This window comes from Lissotriton helveticus, chromosome 7 (genome assembly GCF_964261635.1).
Source record: "Lissotriton helveticus chromosome 7, aLisHel1.1, whole genome shotgun sequence".
Classification (NCBI taxonomy): Eukaryota; Metazoa; Chordata; class Amphibia; order Caudata; family Salamandridae; genus Lissotriton; species Lissotriton helveticus.
Genome location: NC_136068.1, coordinates 133,263,604 through 133,286,663, shown reverse-complemented (window position 1 = coordinate 133,286,663; position 23,060 = coordinate 133,263,604). Strand labels below are relative to the sequence as shown.

General features: G+C 43.2%; 1 protein-coding gene across 1 annotated transcript in view; it reads right to left on the bottom strand.

Moving 5' to 3' along the window:
* The window catches only part of SLC52A3 (solute carrier family 52 member 3), a 129,027-nt gene that overhangs the window by 51,131 nt on the left and 54,836 nt on the right, over window positions 1-23,060 (bottom strand). Inside the window, exon 2 of the mRNA XM_078651721.1 lies at window positions 12,663-12,786. Within this exon, the coding sequence (XP_078507847.1) occupies window positions 12,663-12,786 (124 nt within the window). The remainder of the gene's footprint in view (window positions 1-12,662; window positions 12,787-23,060) is intronic.

Sequence of the window (23,060 nt, the reverse complement as noted above, 5' to 3'; positions counted from 1 at the left end):
GCGGGCGGTGCTGAGTGCACCGCCCGCCACATTGGTAGGAATGCAGGTTGCGCCCGCCACTGTGGCGGGCGCATCCTAATGCCAGGCACGGGACCCCCGCCCTTATGGTGGGCGGTCCCTGGTACCGCGAGGGTGGCGGGCGGGCAAAGTCCGCCCACCATCCTAATGGGGGCCAAAGTCTCTTGTTGGCTTTGACCTGACCCTTATTTTGCATGAGTGGCGAGTCACACAGCGTTTCACCCATGGCCGTTGGGAAACTAGAGCAGAGGGCAGCCATAGCACAAACCACTTAATGCATTATAGCTTAATAGCCATCACCTCAGCTGTGTTGACTAAGCCTAGTAAACAACACCCGTGGTAACTCGGAGACGTCACAAAGGCTGCCGGAGACACGAATGCTAAGATCTTTTGTTTAATGAATATTTTCCAGTTTTACTGCCCTATTTTCCCACATAGAAACAAAATACCTACTAATTTCTGAGACATAGCTCTAATTGAACATTGAGCTTATCCAGCGTAAACTACTTGTATCCATATAAAACCTTTTTCCAAACCCTAAGCTACCTTCTGGAGTAGACCCTCAGTATCCTTGGAAAATCAAAGGGAAAATTAAGTGAATCGGTGATATAATTGGAGTGCAACGGTGGGCGGGATCCTGGGACACCAGTGATAAGAAAACAAGTTACTTACATGTAACTTTGGTTCCCCAGTATTTGTAACTTTCATAGATTCCCATGCTTTGTATCATTCCCCGTCGTCGGAATGGGAGTCTCGGTAACAAAAATACCATAGCTGTAGGTACAAAAGACCAAGGAAAAAGGCCTAGGCCTCATTCCCTTTTGTAACATATTACCCTCTTTGTGTAAAAGAGACCAAACTCAGGCCTTAGCCAATCAGAAGTGCCTCACCCCTTAGAACCTTCCTGAAGGAACCTCAGACCTCAGATTTTCGTAGCTGTTGTGTACTTAGACACCATATCTGTTGTAGGCTGAGCTTTCCTCGGGGAGGTGGGCGGGCGCATGGGTATCTATGAAAGTTACCAATACTGGGGAACCAAAGTTACAGGTAAGTAACTTGTTTTCTTACCCCAGTATTGGAACTTTCATAGATTCCCATGCTTTGTATCAGAGTAGCAAGCAGTTAGTAACAGAACCACATTTTGCATCATCACAATATAGTAATAGGCAACATAACATCAAGATACAAAATGTGAAAGACGGAAGGTGGGAAAGAAAGGAAAGCTCACCACTCATTGGAAGAGGTTCCTCAGGACAGCCTGTCCTACTGCCACATCACCTTGTTGTAGGGACTTCAAGCAGTAATGCCTGGTAAATGTGTGAACGCTGCTCCAGGTAGCAGCTCTGCAAATGTCCTTGATTTGTACCCCTGCGAAGAGGGCTGTAGAAGAAGCCACAGATCTCGTGGAATGCGCTCGAACCTTTCCAGTCAGAGGTTTTCCTGCAGCAGTGTGACAATGCAGAATGGCACTTGTGATCCATCTGGAAATGCCCTGCTTGGAAAGAGGAAGGCCCTTCCTTGGACCTCCGAAGGCAACAAATAACTGAGATGTTTTCCGAAAACTCTTAGTGCGCTCCAAGTAGAATTTCAAACACCGTTGCACATCGAGCGAATGTAATGCTCTCTCTGCTGGTGTAGCCGGTTGAGGAAAGAACGCCTTCAGAATGACCGGCTCATTCAAATGGAAGTCCGAGGGAACTTTAGGCATAAATCTCGGGTTAGTTCTCATGATGACAGTGTTTCTCTTGAATTGAAGGAAAGGTTCTTGGATAGTCAAGGCTTGTAACTCACCAACACGCCTAGCCGACGTGAGAGCGAGGAGGAGAGCCAATTTCCATGAAAGGTATTTCATGTCAGAACGATGGATTGGTTCAAACGGGTCCTTCATGAGTTGTGAAAGGACTAGATTCAGATGCCATGTCGGAGGCGGTGGTCTCACTGGTGGATAAACTCTGAACAATCCCTTTAGAAATTGTTTGACAATTCTGGATGACCACAAGGAGGGTCCAGAGCCCGTTCTCCTGAACCTCGACATTGTCGCCAAGTGGACCTTAATTGATGAATGGGCTAGTCCCGAATTGGCCAAGGACAGCAGATAAGGAAGGATCTGATGAGGCTTGGAAGCGAAAGGATCAATGCTTTCTTTCTTGCACCAGCAACAGAATCTCTTCCACTTAAGACGGTAAGTCCTGTTCGTAGAAGGAGCTCTTGCCTGAGAAAGGACCACCTTAATCTCAGCAGAAATGGGCAGGTTCATAAATTCTCGCTGCTCAGGAGCCATGCAGTCAGGTGTAGGGACTGCGGATCCGGGTGCCAACCTTGTCCCTCGGACATCATGAGGAGATCTGGAAGAACCTCCAAAGGAAGAGGAGGGGCCATCGAGAGCAGATGGAGTTCCGTGAACCAGAACTGCCTCGGCCAAGCAGGGGCTATCAGGATCATCCTGCACGGCTCCACCTTGATCTTCTTGATGAGTCGTGGGAGAAGAGGAATGGGAGGAAAAGGGTAGACAAATGTCCTCGACCATGCTATCGAAAGCGCACTCCTAAGAGAATCTCGATGGGGAAGCCTACTTGCATAAGACCGGCATTTCTTGTTGGTCGGAGTGGCAAAAAGATCGATCTCTGGTCTGCCCCACTGGCTGAAGACCTCCTCCAAGACTCTCTGATTCAATTCCTATTCGTGGCTGACTGAGGATGACCTGCTCAGTCTGTCGGCGTTTTCGTTGAGGATGCCTGGTAAGTGTTCTGCTCTTAGCGAAACCCTCTGAAGGATTGCCCATTCCCAGATCTGCTGAGCTTCCTGCGACAATGGACGAGACCTGGTTCCCCCTTCCTTGTTCACATAGTGCATGGCCGTGGTGTTGTCCATCCTGATAAGCACATGTGAACCCTGTAGGCGAGGAAGAAAAGCTTGCAGAGCCAGTCGTATCGCCCGTAGCTCTAACAGGTTGATGTGGAGGCGTTTCTCCTGGGGCGACCAATGACCGCTGACATGCAGGTCTTGCATCACTGCCCCCCAACCCTCCAATGACGCGTCCGTTGTCATCACTTGCGGAGACGGGACGCTTGCGTAGGATAGACCTCGGGACAAGTTGTCTTGATTGGAGAGGTGTGGCTCACTGGTTAGAGGCGGCAGAGGACGGCCCGGGACCAGGGTTCAATTTCCGACGCGGCGGGGTCGTGGACCAGGGTCAGCGGACTCGATAATTCTCGCTTCGGTGCCTACTCTAACCAGGGATCACACTCGGCAACTCTGGGCATTAGCTTGCCTCATCTCCACAACGGCCCCCCACATACACCGGGGATGCCTGGTTTCACCTTGGAGATAGCATTTAAACAATTAAAGGAGCACAGAGGGATGCTGGAGCGGGTCGCCCTCCACTCAAAGTCAACAAAACAATAAAGACCCACTCCCTCGGCGTACGACCAAATCAGTGACTAGAGGGGGGGTGTTTCAAACGTCCTACTCCCTACCACTCTCTTACCAATATTGTAAGAGACAATATGCACTGTTCTCCGCCAATGTATAAAAACCTGTTCTCCAGGGCAACACACCAGAACCAACACATAAGGTGTACCCGAATCCCGGGATTTACCACTGTATCCACACCCAACGTTGGACACTGCTCTTGTTAGAGCAAAAAATGTGAAAGACGCAAGTGACACCTCACGGAAACACCACCGTCGGGGTAACTGGTATCAAATTTCCAGACAGGCCCCTGTCTCATCATCGGTTGTCACATGCGTCTTAAAGAAAAATAAGATGAAAGGAAAGAAGTGTCCAAAACAACAAACATATATAGTGACAAACTAGTGAAGGTGCAGAAATATCTGCTAGTGACCAACACATATAAACAAAGTGAAAATAAAGTAACAAAGTGCATAAAAACACACACCCAATCAACCGTCCCTTACCCAACTTTATTCATAGGGCGGAGATGGTGTGCTTGTATAAAAAAGGGGGCTGGTAGTTAATCATATCTACCACAACCTCCTGCCAGTGCCGACATGTTTCACTGCTATGTTATATTAAAGCAGTTTCTTCAGGGCTGCACTCTGGGAATGTCACTTCACTGTCTTGGACACTAGTTCTATAGTGTGCAAAGGGCAGCCAGGCCATTCATACCGGCCGCTCCTGTATCTATAAGGGCAATCAACACTTCTCATGTAAGTCTGTGCCTTATTGCTCCATTATCAAATCGTGCCGTGCTCGGAAGGCTGAGGAAAGGCGCCTGGCTGCCCTTTGCACACTATAGAACTAGTGTCCAAGACAGTGAAGTGACATTCCCAGAGTGCAGCCCTGAAGAAACTGCTTTAATATAACATAGCAGTGAAACATGTCGGCACTGGCAGGAGGTTGTGGTAGATATGATTAACTACCAGCCCCCTTTTTTATACAAGCACACCATCTCCGCCCTATGAATAAAGTTGGGTAAGGGACGGTTGATTGGGTGTGTGTTTTTATGCACTTTGTTACTTTATTTTCACTTTGTTTATATGTGTTGGTCACTAGCAGATATTTCTGCACCTTCACTAGTTTGTCACTATATATGTTTGTTGTTTTGGACACTTCTTTCCTTTCATCTTATTTTTCTTTAAGACGCATGTGACAACCGATGATGAGACAGGGGCCTGTCTGGAAATTTGATACCAGTTACCCCGACGGTGGTGTTTCCGTGAGGTGTCACTTGCGTCTTTCACATTTTTTGCTCTAACAAGAGCAGTGTCCAACGTTGGGTGTGGATACAGTGGTAAATCCCGGGATTCGGGTACACCTTATGTGTTGGTTCTGGTGTGTTGCCCTGGAGAACAGGTTTTTATACATTGGCGGAGAACAGTGCATATTGTCTCTTACAATATTGGTAAGAGAGTGGTAGGGAGTAGGACGTTTGAAACACCCCCCCTCTAGTCACTGATTTGGTCGTACGCCGAGGGAGTGGGTCTTTATTGTTTTGTTCACCTTGGAGATAGCCAGCAGGGATCATCTCACAGGGAAAGCCAGGATGGGTTCCCCAGTGGTCTACAGCGCTGGGACGCCCCATTGCTGGGGTAGCCATGCGCTTTACAAGACAACATAACATAACATAATATTTGTCCACCATAACGCTGCTTCCTTCATGCTTGGAGTGACCATCACTCTGTCTTCGAATGAACCATGGACCTGCTGCCACTGGTTGTCTAGTTGCTCCTGCAGAGGACGCATCCGTAGCCTGCAATGGGGAATTAGTGGGATACACGATGAAATCACCCCCAGCAGAGACTTGTAGCGGCGAACTGAAAGACACTTTTTTCTGCGCAAGTCCCGAGCCATGGTTTGTAATTTGTCTCTCCTTTCCTGAGTAGGGAAGGCTCTTGAGAGCTTGGAATCCAAGATGGCTTCCAGAAAGCGAGCCTTTCTGGACGGGAGCAAGCAAGACTTCTCGTTGTTCAGAGTGAGTCCCAGATTCTGAAACAAATTGGTACAAGCTTGAACAGCCTCCAGCGCTGCTTCTCCGGACGGAGCCTTCAGTAACCAGTCGTCCAGGTAGGGGAAGACCTGGAAATGGTTCCTTCGCAGGGAAGCTGCTACTGGCGCCAGCACCTTTGTGAAAATTCTTGGGGCTGAACGGAGTCCAAAGGGTAAGACCCTGAACTGAAAATGGCTCTTGGCTACTGTGAATCGCAGAAACCTTCTGTCTGCTGGGTGAATCGGAATGTGGAAATACGCATCTTCGAGATCGAGCGTGGCCATGAAATCCCCCGGGTTGATGAGCTTCAAGATGTCCTGGAGAGAGACCATCCGGAAGGACAGGGAGATGAGATAGGTGTTTAGCTCCCTGAGGTCTAAAATGGGGCGCCACTTTTCTTGCGTCTTCTTCACCAGGAAGAACCTGGAATACAATCCATGTCCCCTTTGGTTTGCAGGGACCGGCTCTATCGCTCCTTTCTGGAGCATCTGTTGGACTTCGAGCCGCAGGAGACGCTGGTGTTTCGATGGAATGGCTGCCGGGGGCTTGGATGGAGGGACTTGCGTGAATTCCAGGGTGGGCCCTTTCCGAATGATGTTTAGCACCCAACGGTCTGATGTTATCTTGGACCAGTTGTGAAGGTATTTGGTGACCCTGCCTCCAACTGATGATCTCTTGAAGGAGGGTCCAGTAAGAAGAGCCAGGAGGCCGCTATTGGCGTTTGGACGAATCTCGTCCCCGTCCAGCCTGTTTCCCCTTATTGTAAGGCCTGGAGTAGTTGGTAGACTGGCCTTGCCGCTGTTGATAAGGCTGACGGTATTGCTGGGAACCTGAGCCCGTGGTGGAATAGCATTGCTGTTGGTGATAGGATCCTCTGTAGTTACCACCTCTACCTCGAGATCCCTTAAACTGAGACTTTCTGTATTGAAGGGTCCCCAAGGACCTGGCAGTGTCTGTGTCCTTTTTTATGTCCTGAAGAGTGTCGTCCACAAGTTTGCCAAATAATGCTTCCCCATCAAAGGGAAGATCCAGGACCTTGTTCTGAATTTCAGGCCTAAACCAAGTAGCTTTGAGCCACCCTTGGCGACGGAGAACTGCCGCCCCAGCCAAAGAACGGAACGCCGTTGTCGCAATATCCATTGCGCAGTCAATGATTTCCATCGACGTTGCTTCTCCCTCCTGTAAGATTTTCTTTGCCTCAGTCGTAGATTCCGGAGGCAGCTGGTCAAGGTATGGAGCGACATCACACCAAAGCTGGCGGTCGTATCTACCCATGATTGCTAGGGCATTTACCGCTCGCACCAGCAAACTTGCCATCAACGAGTATCTCTTCCCCACATTATCCAACCTCCGCCCTTCCTTGTCCGGAGGAGTTGTTAAGGGAGCAGAGGGGTTACGGGATTTCCTCTGCGCAGCATGCGAGATCACAGAGTCTGGTTTGGGATGGCCCGTTAAGGCTGCCGGGCCATCAACTGGTGCCTTGTATTTTCTCTCCAGACGCGGTAGCACCGGGACCACCGTCGCCGGGTTTTTCATGGCTTTTAGTCCCTCCTTCCACACATGATCCACAATAGGAATGGATCTAGTTGATTTCATAAAAGGCTCCTTGAAATCGTATAAAAAGCAATCCGTGGCAACTTTAGGCATGGCCAATTTGAATCTCGCAGCGGCCCTCTCCATCAGCTGATGGAAGCCTCCAATGTCTGCAGGCGGGGAATCCGCCGGCTGTGGGACTGGCGATGCTGGATCCGGAATGATGTATTCGTCATATTCGGTATCAGGAATAGCGCCATGATCCGATTGTTGACCGTCATCCGAGGAATCCTCATGGACGTCTTGGAACCCGGAGGACTCATGATGGATGGGCATTTGAGGCCGAGGTGAAACCGGAGCTGGAGTGGAAGGCGTCACGAATGAGGTTGACATCTCTGCAGGAGTTACTGGCGTTGACGGCACCAAAGTAGGCATACTCGCCTTAGATTTATAGTCCTGCAGCATCTTATGCAGATCCTGGAGAAACGAAGATGGCACTGAAACCATCTCCTGCTCAGCATGATGTTGTAACTGGGCCGACTGATGATGCGCCACATCCTCGCGTCCGTAGTCACCCTCAGAGTCAGTGTCCTGGCATTTGACCAGTAGCTGGGAGGGACTGTCAGCGTAGCTGTATGAGTCCTGGTCCTCCTCCTCAGAATCTCCTTCCTGTAGAAGCATGGTTGACAGTAGAGGAGACATAGCCTTCGGAGAAGTAACCTCCGGTGTGATTCGTGTCACAGAAATGGTAATCCTCTTTTCAGAGGATAAGATCGTCGACGGTTCCGTCGTCGACGGTTGTATACGCGTCGACGAGATCGGGGTCGTCGAAGTCGTCGACGAGGAAATGGTCGACACGCCAGCTGTTGTCGTTGTTAAAGTCGTCGTCGTCGGCGCCTTCGTCGTCGGCACTTTTGTCGTCGGCCTTGCCCCCGTCGGGTCTTCGTCGTCGGCGTCGCCGCCGTCGACGGTGAAGGAACCGCTGTCAACGGAATCTTCGTCGACGACTCCCCTGTCGACGGGATCGTCGATGACATCAATGCAGCCTTTGATTTTTTCGTCGACGGAACCTCTGCCGTCGACGTCTTTGTCGTCGAGGACTTGGAACTCCTCTCAGAAGACTGGGATGAAGGTTTTTTGAAGGCTGTAACAGTCTTCTCACCCTTAGAAGGCGAATCTGGTCCTTCCCTCTCCTTTACACCTCGGTGAGGAGATTTGCTGGGACCTGGGCTCTCAGACTCACTGGGGGTCTTTTTTGAGGCCTTGGAAGATCTTTCCATAGAAGGCGAAGGGGAACCCCTACCCCTTTTCACTGACCTTCTGGAAGAAGACATCGAAGCTGCATCCTCACATGTCAAGAGTCTTCCCTCACGGTCCCGGAGGGTCTTGGCCGAAAAGGTGCGACAGATCTTACAGTCCGCAGCCTGGTGGTCAGGATAGAGGCAGTAAATGCAGTCCTTGTGCCTATCCTCCACAAAAAGCCTTTTCTTACCACAGGTGGAACAAGGCTTGAAAATGGCTTTTTTCTTCTCCATTTCTGACATCCTGGAAGGCAGCTAATAATTCTGAAGTGAAGTTGAAGATTTTGAAGAAGTAATCCTGAAGAAATCCTTTGTAAAAGTAGAAGTTGAGCAGAGCTCAAAGGAGACTCCCTAAGCACAACGTGCGGTAGAAAATCTGAGGCTCTGAGGTTCCTTCAGGAAGGTTCTAAGGGGTGAGGCACTTCTGATTGGCTGAGGCCTGGGTTGGTCTCTTTTACACAAAGAGGGTAATATGTTACAAAAAGGAATGAGGCCTAGGCCTTTTTCCTTGGTCTTTTGTACCTACAGCTATGGTATTTTTGTTACTGAGACTCCCATTCCGACGATGGGGAATGATACAAAGCATGGGAATCTATGAAAGTTCCAATACTGGGGTAAATAACAGTACCACCTAGCTTACAGCCCGGTACCCAATGACGGCCCAGTGACCAGGGGAAAAAGGCTCAAATGGATGGGTTTGGCGTAACCACGGGAGAGGCTGTTCCATTTCTAGCCTCTGAGCAGGGGCCGGCCTTTAGCATGTGCAAGCAGGGCCAGCGCCCAAGGCAACGATCTCCATAGGGGCGCAGGAGCACCCTGCAGCAGTGTCCTTAGGACCTTGGTCCAAAAAAAGTTCACATCTTTTCTCAAGGATGCTGGCTCCCTGGTATGCTTTTTTTCTTTCATGGTGCTCTTTAATCTTGCCCACCTCACCTTCCTCCTACTCCTCCAAAAATTTAAAAACATACACAATTAAAAAGGATGAGTGGGAGGGGGCAACAAATTTGGTTTCGCCCAGGGCGCTCTCTGATGTGACTCAGAGACTCCGAGTCCTGGGTGTGGAAGGAACTATTAACATTTCTTACTGTCAGGAGCTTACAAGTGCAGACTCTGGACCCTGATAGCGCTTGTCTCTTGTTCAGGGTATAAGAGATATCATCAGGGCCATTAGAATTATGCGATTGTGCGTCCTTTGCGATTTTCGCACAGATTTAGATTTGCTGCATTTGCCATATAATCCACCATCTGCAGATTTTATTTTTAAAAAAATGTGTTTCTAGCCCAAGGGGTTCCAAAGTTAGTAAAAATGCAGTGGCATGCGCTACTGTGCACTGGGAGGTTCTTTGCAAAGGTTGATTGGTCACATTTCTGTAGCTTATTGCTATGTTTGTGTGTTAAACTGGTACTAATGAGGTGCAACCAAAGCCCAGACCGTGTTAAGAAGTGTAAAAGTGACAAAATAATGAATTAATACTATCACAAACTGTGCCGCAAAATGCCATACAATTTGCAGTTTCTTGCTACTCAATTTACTCAGCCCTGCCGCATAATTTTATCCTCCCCTGCCGCATAATTCCAGTGGCCCTGGATATTGTGCAGGCTGTGACTGCACTCTTCTACCACGCACCTTGACACAGGGCACAGGAAAGAGGGCAAGTATTTTGTTAGTGACCAGAAATGCCAGGAAACGTGAGTACAAGTGCCCCACAAACGTTCATCGGTCTCATGGGGGTGCACAGCCCCTGCCATGCTGGCAAAGCCAAGAGGCTCTCAGCTGGTCCTTTCAAAATAAAATGGAGGGATGGCAAAGCCACATTTTCATCTACAGGGGGGTTTATGGGTTGTAAGAGACCTTTAGTGAGGTGCAGAGGAATCACAAGTGATATAATGGCCATCTAACCCCAAGGAAGGGCAAAGAGATCAGAAAATGTAATAGGGATGTGAGGACCTCTACCCCCTCTTTTCCCCCAGGCCAACCCCCACCCCTCCAACAGAAGTGTAAGGAGATTGGATGGTGAAATGGCGGAGTGAGACTCCTGGGAGATGTAAAGAGATCCACACTTGTGTAATGAAAATAAAGCGTAAACTGAGGAGTAAAAAGATAGAAGCGGTGTAAAGGAGATATAAGGTGCACTGCAACAAGTGTCTGCTTTCAATACCCACTTATAACCAGGGCAACTGGAATTATACGATTCGGCATCCGCTGTATTTTCCGCAAAATTTTGGATTTGCTGCACTTAACACATAATCCATCATTTTCTGCATAATTTGCAGATTGTAACCAAAAAAAGTTTCCTGCTCAAACAGATCAAAAGTTACAAAAAACTTTGCTGAGTCGGTTATGCAGTGGTATGTCTTCTGTCATGCAGGGGCATGTTGCCTGTCAGTTGGTGATTCCTGTATTCAAGTGTTTAACTGAGATCAATATGGTGAAACATTTGCCCTTATGGTGTTAATATGTGTCACAGTGACAAAAAAGTGAAGCCATAAGGCCTCAAAAGGTTAAAATATTGAAAGATAAGTTCATATAGAGAAAGTATAGATTTACTATTCCTAACTCCATATCTGTGTATCATGAAGATCCATATATCGCCAAGGTACATATATGTGGAGTTAGGTATAGAAAATTTATACTTACCTTTCGATATTTTTGATTTTACATTTTGTCCTCAATACTTGTATACCTTGATATTTTAGTTTTGATACTTAGAGGCATACATACCCCTTACATCCTGCACTTTATACTGTAAAGAGAGGCAGATGTGCATGGGCAGGTCCTGGTACCAGCTCTGCAGATATGTGGCTAAGACGGGCCTCCAGCCTGACATGAACCTTGTTCGACAGTCCTAAGTCACCCCAGGTACATTTTCTCTATTGATCAGAACATCTTGGCAATCAAGGAAATAAGCCAGCACCTTAAGATTTAAGGCCACATGTATCAAAAATCTATTTTGCATTCCCTAAATAGCGAATTTTAGGTAATCGCTATTTAAGGAATGCGAAATGGTATCTAAGTAAATAGTGATTACCTAATAACAATTCCTACAGTCACAATTGCAATTAAGTAATCGCTATTAGGTAAAATCACAAATTAGGAAATGCGAAACTAAGGGTGCCCAGGCCCTAAGGCCATACCTGAAGCACCCCCCAAAAATGTGCACATGTAAGGTTCACACCTGCCCTAGGGCATGTGTGCGCTACATGGCACTTTAAAAAATGCATTTTATGTGCATTTTCAAATATCACACATGGTTACCATTGACTTTGAGTCAATGGTAATAGCATTTCCTAAATCCACAGTTTGCATTTTAGAAACTGCTTGGTAAATGTGCTTAGAGAATCGCAAATTGCAATTCCCTATTTGTAGTCGCAGTTTTAGGTAATTGGAAGAAATTACAACTACCTAAAATGCACTGCCAAAGCCTTTCATACATCTTGAAAGGCTATTTGCATTCTCAAACGGCCTAATTTGTGATTTGCACCGTTTGTAAATGCAAATAGGTTGATACATGTGGCAGTTAATTTTTTTAGCCTGCCACAAATAATTATTGGCACATATATTAATTTGGACAGATCCGATCCCTGTTTGATTCTCTTTTACATCAGTGGCTTTATGAAACCCCCTTCTCAATCTACCGCTAAGTCTCTAGGTGCCACAAGAATCTAATCACTCAGGGCTTCACTAAAGTCTTAGCTGAATAGCAAGGTAGGACCCGGGAAGCCAGAAATGTCTAGGAATGATCCTGGTTTCCTGGCTGGAAAATGTAGTGAAAGGCAAGTTTAGAACATTAGTCGGTTTTCCATATGCTACAATCAGAAAAAAAAATCAGTCTTTATGAACTTGAAATGAAATACAGGATATTATGTGGTAAAAGCAGCACCTCCTCGTTACAATCGAAGTGATACCTTCCTTAGAATTGGTAAAAGCTTTCTTCATTGATACCGTAAGGGATATTTGAGAGGAAATAAATTATGAGAATATACCTGTGCTACATAACCATGTAAGGTAAAATAAATTTTTTAAGAGCGCAGGTTCAGAACTATTGTTTTAACTGAAGACAGCATACACATCAGGATGCATTCCTTCTCTTTATTCATTAATAATTTTCCATTGTGTATTTATGCAATGTGTATGTCTTCATTACTTTGTTAAATTTTGTAAATGTTCTTGTATTCATAATTCTCTGATTTGTGATCGATATATACTCTTACCCTGCTTCAGGATGAACATTTAAATTGTATTCTAGAAAAGAAAACAATAACTCATTCATTTGTTTGTGTGGTGTGGTTAGCTGCAGAAGAAGTAGAGAGTGAAGGCAAAGAAGCAGCCCTTGTGGGATTAGTTGGAATGAAATACTTACAATAAGAGCAACACCCCACTGCGAATGCTGCAGAAACGGACAAGGACTCATAACAGCGGTCGCCATGTTATAGGCCCCAAAGGCTGTGCCAGCCAGAGACAGGGCACCCAGCAGTGGGAGAGACCTGCAGAGAATAAAAGACACCAGAGGTGACCTGTAATGTGAGAGAGAGGGAACTGCAAGGTGCAAAGAGTAGAAGACAACACCGAATAGACAAGGAGCTACAGTAAGCAGATGATAAGAAAAAATAGAGACCATTCATTGTAGAATGAGGGGAGAAAAAGAAGCATTATCAGAAAGAGAGAAACAGATGTGGGAGAGAAACGCCAGTGGAGATAGAGAACAAGAAGGGGCAACAGAGATCCAGAGCATGAAAGAAATGACCAGTGATCTGATGAGATTATCCAGAGTAAAGAGAAACACTTGTTTACCCTCCTTCAGTCACTTGCATCACAATAATTAAGGACATAATTTAGAGCTGGGCGGCAAAGAGCCATCCATCAAAACTCATCAGATGTACAGTGTGGCCAGCACTTGTGACCCCACCTCATTTATAGGTGGTGGAAGCGCAGCTGTTCCAGTGGCCGTGCAAGCAGAGCCATTTTAACAGCAAAGTAGTGCACTGGGCCCTGTCTACACAACCACTCACAGGAATAAAAATGTATAATGGAAAATTAGTGTTAAATTCTGCATGGGGCCCTTATGCTCGTGGGGCCCCTGGGCAACTGCCCAGTGTGCTCATGCATTAAGACGGCACTGGTGGCCGAGTTACATTAATGGCAAAGCCACAGCAGACGTTGCCGACCAAAACAATTCCACCCACCACACAGTCACTGTTTAGGGGAGGCCTTCCAACACTATGTCACATATTTTCTTTACTGTTCTCGGCTGACAGGAATAGCATGGCAGTACTATTCAAGAAAAAATAAATAATGTTCCTCACGGTCTTGTTCAAAACACTGCGGCACATCAGGGACATTGACATGCATTATCCAAAAGGAAAGTCACACTTCAGAGGTCTGTCTTTGGGGAACCAAAAATAATAGCTGGTGGTAAGCCACCATTACATGCCGAACCTGCCGCTATCATTTTCTTTTCACCCGAAACTGATGCCATCTTCCCAACTCTGGGTTTGGCGAGTAGCAAGCTGTGGCTGGGTTGGTGGAGGCAGTATCTCTTTCTATCCCAGAAATTTGGCGGGCCACTCACCAAATTTTAAGACACTACCATACCTGCCAACTTGAAGAACAATCTCATAGTGTGAGGAGGGGGTGGAGGCCTGAAGGGGGCGGGGCCACATGCCTAGAAATACCTAAAAGATGCATTAACCCCACCCTGCCACCAAGCTCCCTCCTCCCCAAAACCCCACCCCAAAAAAAGCTTGCTGAGGCTGGTGCCGATGTCCTGGGGTGTTTCATACCCCTTAATGGAAGTCGGCAGTTCAATACCTCGCACGCACTATTTACAGTGGTTTTCAGCTCGTTTTCCAACCACCCTGTAATATCGGCTCCCCACCGGGTGATTGCAGATGGGAGCTGATATCGTGTATCACACAGTGGCACTGTGTGAGTTGGCAGGTATGCACCAAGGTAAGAACTACATGAAACCTATGTACAGATGAATGAAGTAGAATTTGCACCTGAAACAAATGGATTTTCTTGAGTTCAAAATATTTTATTGAAATTTTTTAGATATGATCAACCAATAAAGACAATACAAAAAATATTATCATTTGGTAAAAAAATACCTATATAATCAAGTATAGATCAATCATCAACAATAAAAAGTACAATAGGTAATTAGATAATAAATGTGCATGTGGAACAAAAAGGAGGGAATGGAAGAGGGGATACATATATCAATTAATCATCATACATATATAGAGCTACTATAGTATACAATAGGAATAAACTTTTTGGATTAAAAATCAGAATTAAAGTAATAAATACAACTTGAAGAGGATAAATAAACATCCACTGGTGACCAAAAAGACTGGTAAGAAATTGAGTTATGAGTAATCCCATTCATGGATAATTGAGCACCTCTTCTGGTAAAAATAACCCACGACCACCAAGCATGAACAGATAATATAGATGCATCTTTCCAACAAAAAGTAATGGATTTTAACGCTGCTGAGATTGGGAAATTGAAACGTTTGCCTTCTAAATCATGTAAATTTAGTGAAATAATAGTGGATTTACATATTACTAATTGATAAGCGACTTCAATGTGGAGGTTGAAAATCTTTATTATAACGTCCCAGATTTCAGACCAAAATTTAAAAACTAAAGGGCAATCAAAAAGCATATGTTGCAATGTACCTGTCTGTAATTTACAATGCCAACAGTCTGCAGAGGGAATAAGTTTTGCCTTAAATAAACATGATGGTGTCCATAAACGATTGTATAGGATATACGAATTGGTTTGGTATATTAAAACAGGCAGCCAACCAGATATACTATTAAGCCAAATATCCTTCCAAGTATCAATAGATAAAGAAAGTGAAAGCTCACTATTACAAAAATTTGAAATCATTTCTAAATTGCTACCTAGAGTATCAGATAGTTTTTTATATAGAATAAAAACCCCAGGAGATGAAAAAGAGATTGTTTGAATGTAAATTGGTAAATCAGCTTTAACAGTAGAAGAGATATCATTGGGAAAGGAATCTAAGATTGAACTACATAAATATTGGTACTTAATAAAGTCAGACTTACATAAACCAAATTTTGTTTACAACGATTCAAAAGAAATAAAGGTATTATTGAAATAAACATCTTTAAGATAGAAAATACCAGCTTTAATCCATGAAAGCCAGAAACTAATATTTCTATTCAATTTGATAACACTACTATACCAAAGAGATACTTCATCAGTCTTATTCATGGGACTAAGATACATTAAATCAAGATCATTAAATAACATTTTAGTGTATTTAATATAACTGATTTTTGGAAAAATGAGGCGTTATTAGACATAGACACCAAAGTAGGTAAAGGAAATGGATATACTATTGACCTCTCGATACATAACCACGCAGGAGGATTATTTAAAGAAGAGTGATTAAACCCATAATGAACTTTGTGTTAAAATAAAAACTTTATGATAAAGGAAAAAATCTGGGATACCAAAACCAGCATTACACTTAGGCACTTTTAATTTTTTATAACTAATACGAGGAGATTTTTTGTTCCATAAAAACTTTGACAAAAATGTATCAATATCTTTATAAAACTTTAATGGAAATTGTGTAGGGATCATGGCGAGAGTATAAAAGAATTTGGGAGCAATAGTAATTTTTATGGAATCCATTCTGCCCCACCATGTAAGATGTAATGACACCCATTTAGACGTTTTGTTTTTAATATAATTTAGAATGAAATCACAATTTAAATTTATTGTTGTTTTGATAGATGAAGAAAATAAGATTCCAAGATATTTAAATTTTTTTTTTTGCCAAATAATTTCACGCATGGAAAGCATATCAGGAGTGCAATAGACATTTAAGGGAAAAATTCTGTTTTGTTGGTATTCAAAGTGTAACCGGAAACTTTAGAACAATTTGTTATAATATTCATTAAAGATGGGAATGAAGCTAAAGGATCACTTACAAATAAAAGCACATCATCCGCATAAGCAAGGGTTTTTACAATAACATCCTTAACGCCTTAACTGGGGCCGTTATTTCGGCGCAGTGCGGGCGTTCCAGTAGGTGGGCGGGGCTCCGTCGGCCATTGGCCGACGGCAGCACTAGGGAGTTAGTGCTCCCGTCGCGGGTTAATATTGATCCCTTTAATATTATCACAATTTCTTATAGAAATAAGAAAAGGTTCACTGCAATCAAAAATAACAGAGGAGAAAAGAGGACATCCTTGTCTTGTACCTCTAAAAAGCGAAAATTGATTTGATACTTGGCCATTAATAAATAAACGGACAGTAGGGGCAAAATATAAAGCTGAAATCATTCGTATAAAAGTATCTCCAAAATTAAATGATGATAATGTAGAAAATAAAAATTGCCAATGGATTTTATCAGATGCCTTCTCAGCATCTAAAGCTGAAATTCCAGAGGGCAAGGAAAGGGTAGAACTTTGTTCAATAATATGCAATAGAGTTCTAGTATTATTAGCAGAATATCTATTCTTCATAAACTCAGATTGGTCAGGATGTATAATAGAATCTAATATTGGGGCTAGTCTAGAAGCAAGTATTTTAGCATATAACTTGCAATCTTGATTAATTAAAGATATAGGACGATGATTAGACACACGAGTGGGATCTTTATCTGGTTTCGGAAGTACTATAATTAAAGCTTCTGTAAATGATCCAGAGGCAGTACCTGTGGAGCCAAAAACGTAAATAGTTCATATAAAAAAGATAATAGGTGTGACTGAAATTCTTTGTAAAATTCCACTGGAATGCCATCAGGACCAGGAGATTTATTCTTTTCAAGGGATTTTATAGCTGATAGTATTTCATCTTTTTTAATAGGAGCATCCAAACCAATGTTATCTGTTTGTGAAATCTTGGGCAACTTACATGAAATTAAGAAGGAATCAATTAAAGAATCATCCTGAAAATCGGGCTTATTATATAATGTAGAATAGAAATTCAAAAATTAATTAACAATGTCATTGTGAGAAAGAGCAATGTTACCATTTGGACTATGAATGGAGTTGATTTGAGTTTTATCTTTTTTTATACACAAATATTTAGCTAATAGTTTTCCAGATCTATTGGCATTAAAGCTAAATCTGGCCTTAGCATTCGAAATTTGGACCCCAGCTCTATTACTAAGGATGGAATTAAATTCATAGCGTAATTTTTGTAAGTTAAATTTATATTGAGGATTGCTGGATGTAATAAAAGTCGCTCAAATTTTGCAATCTGTGTCTGAAGGAGTTTAGTCTTTGCGTGAAAGGTTTTATTTTCATGGGCCATAATAGATATAGTAACGCCCCTAATATAAGCTTTGAAAGCATCTTATCTAGTAATTATAGATGTAGAACCTTCAGGATTGAGTATAAAATATTCTTGAATGGCCGATAACAGTTTAGGCTTATTATATTTATTTAAAATTATACCAGCGTTCATTCTCCATCTAGATTGTTTAATAAAATTTGAGTCCAAATTCAAAACCAAAGAAATCATAGCATGATCTGATATATAAATGTTACCAATAGTAGGAGTAGTTATTGAACTGATGAGTTGCCTGGAAACCAAGAAGCAATCAATTCTAGAATGGGAATTAAAAGGATTTGAGAAAAACGCAAAACCTTTTTCCGTAGGAAAATGTAACCTCCAAGTATCAGCTAACTTAGTGGCTTGAATAAATGATTTGAAAGCAAAATAAACTGTGGAAGGGTGAAACTTAGTCATAGATAATAAAGGGTCAGAAATAACATTAAAATCTCCTCCAACAATCAAAGGGGCATTACCGATCTTTAGAACCTCTGAAGTAAGATTAGTCCAAAAAAACTGGGGCATCTGCTGTAGGACCATAAACATTTAAAAAAATAGAAATCTGTCATGAACTTTAATTTTAACAATAAAGTATCTACCATCCTTATCAGAAGTTTTACTTAAAATTTGACAATGCAATTTTTTTGAAAATAAAATGGCTACACCATTTTTCTTACCATTCGCAGAGAAGAGACAATAGCATCTACCCATTTCTTCTTCTTTTAATGTAAAATGTTATCATCTATACGAGTCTCTTGTATAAAACAAACAACCGCTTTGTAACTATTGAGATAATTAAGAATTTTGGTACGTTTAACTGGATGGCGCATACCTTTAACATTTAATGAAACTACTTTAATATTGTATAAATTAGCCATAACGGAGGAAAGGAGAAAAGAAATCAAGAAGAGGAAAGTAAAGGTAGATCAAGAGAATGAAAAAAAGGTAGCTCCAAAGAAGAAAAAAGGAAAGGATAAATGTGAAATGTGAAACGCGCACACACTTTACAAGCATGACCAGAACCGCTGGAGCCCTTTCTAAAGAAAATTCAGAATTGAGTCAGAAAATACATAACTGGTAAAAGTCATGTAGCAGAGTCATTGGTATCCATTGAGTGCTGCAACTGCTGATCCAAAAAATGTCTCAAATCTTCTGGATGATGAAAAGATTTAGAGAAGTTATCCTTTCAAATGTGCATCGTCGACGGATCAAAAAGACCATATTTGTAGCCTAGACTCTGCAATTGAGATCGAATAGCAGTGAATTCTTTGCAAATGGAAACAATTTCCTTGGCAAAGTCTTGATGAATTAATATTTTGTTTCCATTTACAATCAATGAAGGTATTTCTCTAACAGCTTTTCTGATTAGAACTAAATGGTGGTGCCGAAGAACTTTAAAAATCATTTGTCGTGGTTTGGTGTGCATAGGGTTCCTGTGAGAGGGAATCCTGTGAGCCTTATCAATCTCAAATTTTTCTGAAAATTTAATTTGTAAAAGACCAGGCAATAAGTTCTCCAAATATAATCTGCAGTTAATTCCCTCAACATCCTCAGGCAAATTAAATATGCGTAAATTATATTGTCTGTTCCGATTTTCCAAGTCCAATAATGTTGAACTCATAGGTGAAATTTTTGTCACAAGTGGGGAAAAAGTGTCAAGTTTGACCTTATTATCCTGTATTTTAATGGAGTTATCCGAAATTTTAATTGACAGGCTAGCCATTTGTTAATGCACATTTTTATTTCAGAAGCAATAGCATCTGTATTGACTCGAAGAGCCTGAATTTCCTCCTATATTAAAGATAATGAGGGTTCAGACGACTCCACTACCTTAGATTTAGCAGGAAGAGAAGAAACTTGTTGTCTTCTTTTATTATTAATAGCACTTTTATTTTCCATTTTGAAGTGAAAAGAGACAAGATTATAATTGCAGCAGTAAAGTATTGTAGAAAAACAAGCAAAAACTGTATAAAGAGCCAAAAAAATAACTGGTGCAGCAGCTAAAATGGGCTGGGGGAGTGGCTAGGCCCAAGCCAGGCCCTTTCCTGACAAGTCACCCCGCCCCCTTGACTGAATGCCTGGCTGTGCTGGAAGCAGGAACCAAGGGATAAAAAGAACCACTTCCACTGCGCAGAAATCTTAGAAAACGCTTCACAGGTGAGGATATTGGTGTAGAACTGCAGCGACCTCCTTGAGCAATATTTTCTGACAGGAAATCGGCGTTAGGCGTTAGGAAATGGGCCGAAAACGCGCGGAGACTCTCACGCGGCGGCCATCTTGAATCACGCGCTCGCATGTCTACTCAAACACATGGAATTTCAATTAAGCCAGAAGTATTCATTTGGAAAAGGTAGAAGAAAAACTAAGCAATGAAAAACTCACCCCACAAGTTATCTTCAATCACCAATCAAACCAATAAGCCTTTAAAGATCTCATAATGAATGGCCTATTAGGACAGTTTTAGGCAAACACCTGAGTGGCTAACAAATTAGTATTGTGACTAGGCTCGGCTGAAATTTAAATTACCCCAGGATAATTTGAATAATTTCAGGAATTTCGTGTTATGCTCGTTATGCAAAAGTTCTGAAATTAGACCAGAACGCCGCATTGCCTAATAACACTTCTGTTTGTGGTGACATGATTGCATGAGAACAATGCAAACAGCCAGAACACGAGCGGCTATTGTTTGCACCAATTGTGTTTTTCTTACTACTCTTTCAAGTGTATAATGTTTCCTTGTATCAAATATTTTTGTCTAAAATAAAGCGCTGACAGATTTGCATTTCACGTAATAACATGTAATTTTGTCGAATAATACACAATTACACAAAAACAAATTATGCAGATTTCACACACCCCTAAGTATGACCCCCATAGTAATACTGCACATGGTACTAGGAGGGCCACTTTTAATCAGAGTCTAAGAAACTGTACCGAGGGGATAGAACCTGCACGCAAAGTGGTGGCCGAGGAAGGTGTAGCAACTTTCATTGACGAGACTGGAGTGAATTTGCAATTGTGAGAGGCAGAAGAAAGGATAGCTTGTAGTGGAAGGTGGTTGTGGTCAAGCAGCAGAGATGCATAGAGTGCTGTTAAGCATAGAAAGTAGAATATTTAGGCCAGGTGTGGGAAGGTGACTATGCAGGAAAATATAGGAGCAGAGTTGTTTCTGGCCAAAGGGCCTTCCGAGGTCTGCAGTGTGAGGAGGGGCTGCTGTGGCAATGGGTTAAAAACCTACATTAGGGCCATTGCACCCAATTTCCAGCTGTAGCACCCCCCTCTCATCGGGTTGTCACCTGCCAGCACCATCCTGCTTGCAGCATCACGGCCAGAGGTCTTCTTTGTTTTTTCCTTTTTTTGGTATGATGGGAGACTATTTGTTCTGGTTTCCTCAGGATAAGATGGGATTTGTAGGTTTGCTAAAGAGATGATATTGCTTTAGTGTACAGAGGGGTAGTGATGGATACACATTGGGCCCTAATTAGAAAGGAAAATTCAGTTGTAAACAAATGTTTTCCATCAAATTTACCTTTTTCATGCCTGCCAGGAATTTACAAAGTTTTTCCTAGCATGCATGACCCCATTCACGTATATCAGGAAATCTCTGCCACTATTACAGAGATCTCTTCAGCTGTAAATTTCAGTCAAGTGCTGGGAAAGTGAGTATTCCATGGTGTGATTCGCATTGGCAGTTTCAGCATTCTCACAAACTGATATGGTTGTGGACATTCCCAAATTCTGTTTCATTCACTTTCCACCCTGAAAGAGTGGAAATTTACTCCAGCACAGGACTTCTGTGAATCCCTTTCCAGGTTGGGAAGGAGAATAGATCAAAAGGGCTTTCTCTAAGGGATGAGTATTACCCTCCCAGAGAATAAGATAAATAAACAAGCATTTACAATGCAATAGGTCTCGCATTTACGAGACTTTGAGCTATTGGCACTGTAAATGTCAATAGCTATTGAATTGCAAATATTGTTTGTGTCCAAGTGTCCCATGCCATGATTGCATTAATATATTAATTTCTTTAGACGAGCAATATTTGCAATTCAATAGATCTGGGGCACTTGGAAACAACCCACAAAAAAAATATTTGTAAAGCAATAGGTGTCTCATTTGCAAGAGTTTAAGCAGGGGCTGTTCGTCCATTAGGGTGCTGGGGCATTGCTCCCACGCCCGAACCTCCCTCAGTGTCTCTGAACTTAAGTAAACTCTCAGTTTACTTAAGTTCAAAGACGCCGAGGGAGAACTGACAATCATGTCAGTCAGCATGACGTCGGACCGCCAAACCCCTTCAGAGTCTGAATGGGGTGGTCGGTCCTGCGTCATGTTGACTGACATGCATTGTCAGACCAGGGGCAGCAGGCAGCAACACAAGTGCGCATGAGTGGGGAAGGTCGGCAAATTTTTCAGCCATTCAGATCGCACTTTTCAAGTGTTTTCTCCCACTTCTGTTTCATCCATCCTCCCTTCTAAACACGGTGTTCCACAAGGGTCTATTCTCAGTCCCCTTTTTTTTAATTTATACGTGAGACCCCTGGCCTTTTTGGCAGAGCAGGCAGGTCTCACGATTTACTCCTACGCTGATGACACGCAAGTCATCTATTCACTCTCCGCCAACAAAAATTCTTCTTCCTCGTCTCTTCAAAATGGACTCCGACAAATATCTGCATGGATGCATGATCATAAATTAAAATTAAACGGGGACAAAACGGAATTGCTTCTGTTTGGTCAAGACATCTCGTTATGGGGCCCACAGCACTGGCCTCCGGAGATGGGTCCTCTTCCTACTCCAACTACGAATGCTCGTAATCTTGGAGTCCTCCTCGACAACCAATTGTCCTTTAAGCAGCATGTCGTGAAAGTCTCCGCCACCTGTACCACCATCATTAGGTGGCTGAGGAAAATCAGGTGGATGCTGCCCGCTGACACCCTGAGGACGGTAGTCCAGGCGCTTGTCATCTCACGCCTGGACTACGGGAACATCTTACTCCTGGGTGCCAGTAAGGAGGTAACTAGGAAATACCAGGTGGTACAAAATATGGCGGTTCGCCTTATTTGTAACCTTCCTGTTAGAACTTCGACCTCGTCTCACATGCGCAACTTGCATTGGCTGCGTATTGAGAACAGGACTAAATTCAAGGCGTTGTGTCTCATGCACAAAATCTTGACTGGAACAGCCCCCAATTATCTATCTGTTTTAGTGCAGCGTTATGTTCCATCTCGCGCACTCAGGTCCTCTACCCAAAATAAAGTGAAAGTACCGCGAATTAAGAGAGCCAAAATGGGTGGTCGGTCTTTTTCTTTGCTAGCCCCCTCTCTTTGGAACTCCTTACCTTTATTTCTTCGATCGGAAAGGTGTTTTCTGACCTTCCGTAAGGGTATTAAGACCTGGCTATTTGATATGTAAGCTGCTGCCCTTCTGTCCCCTTACCT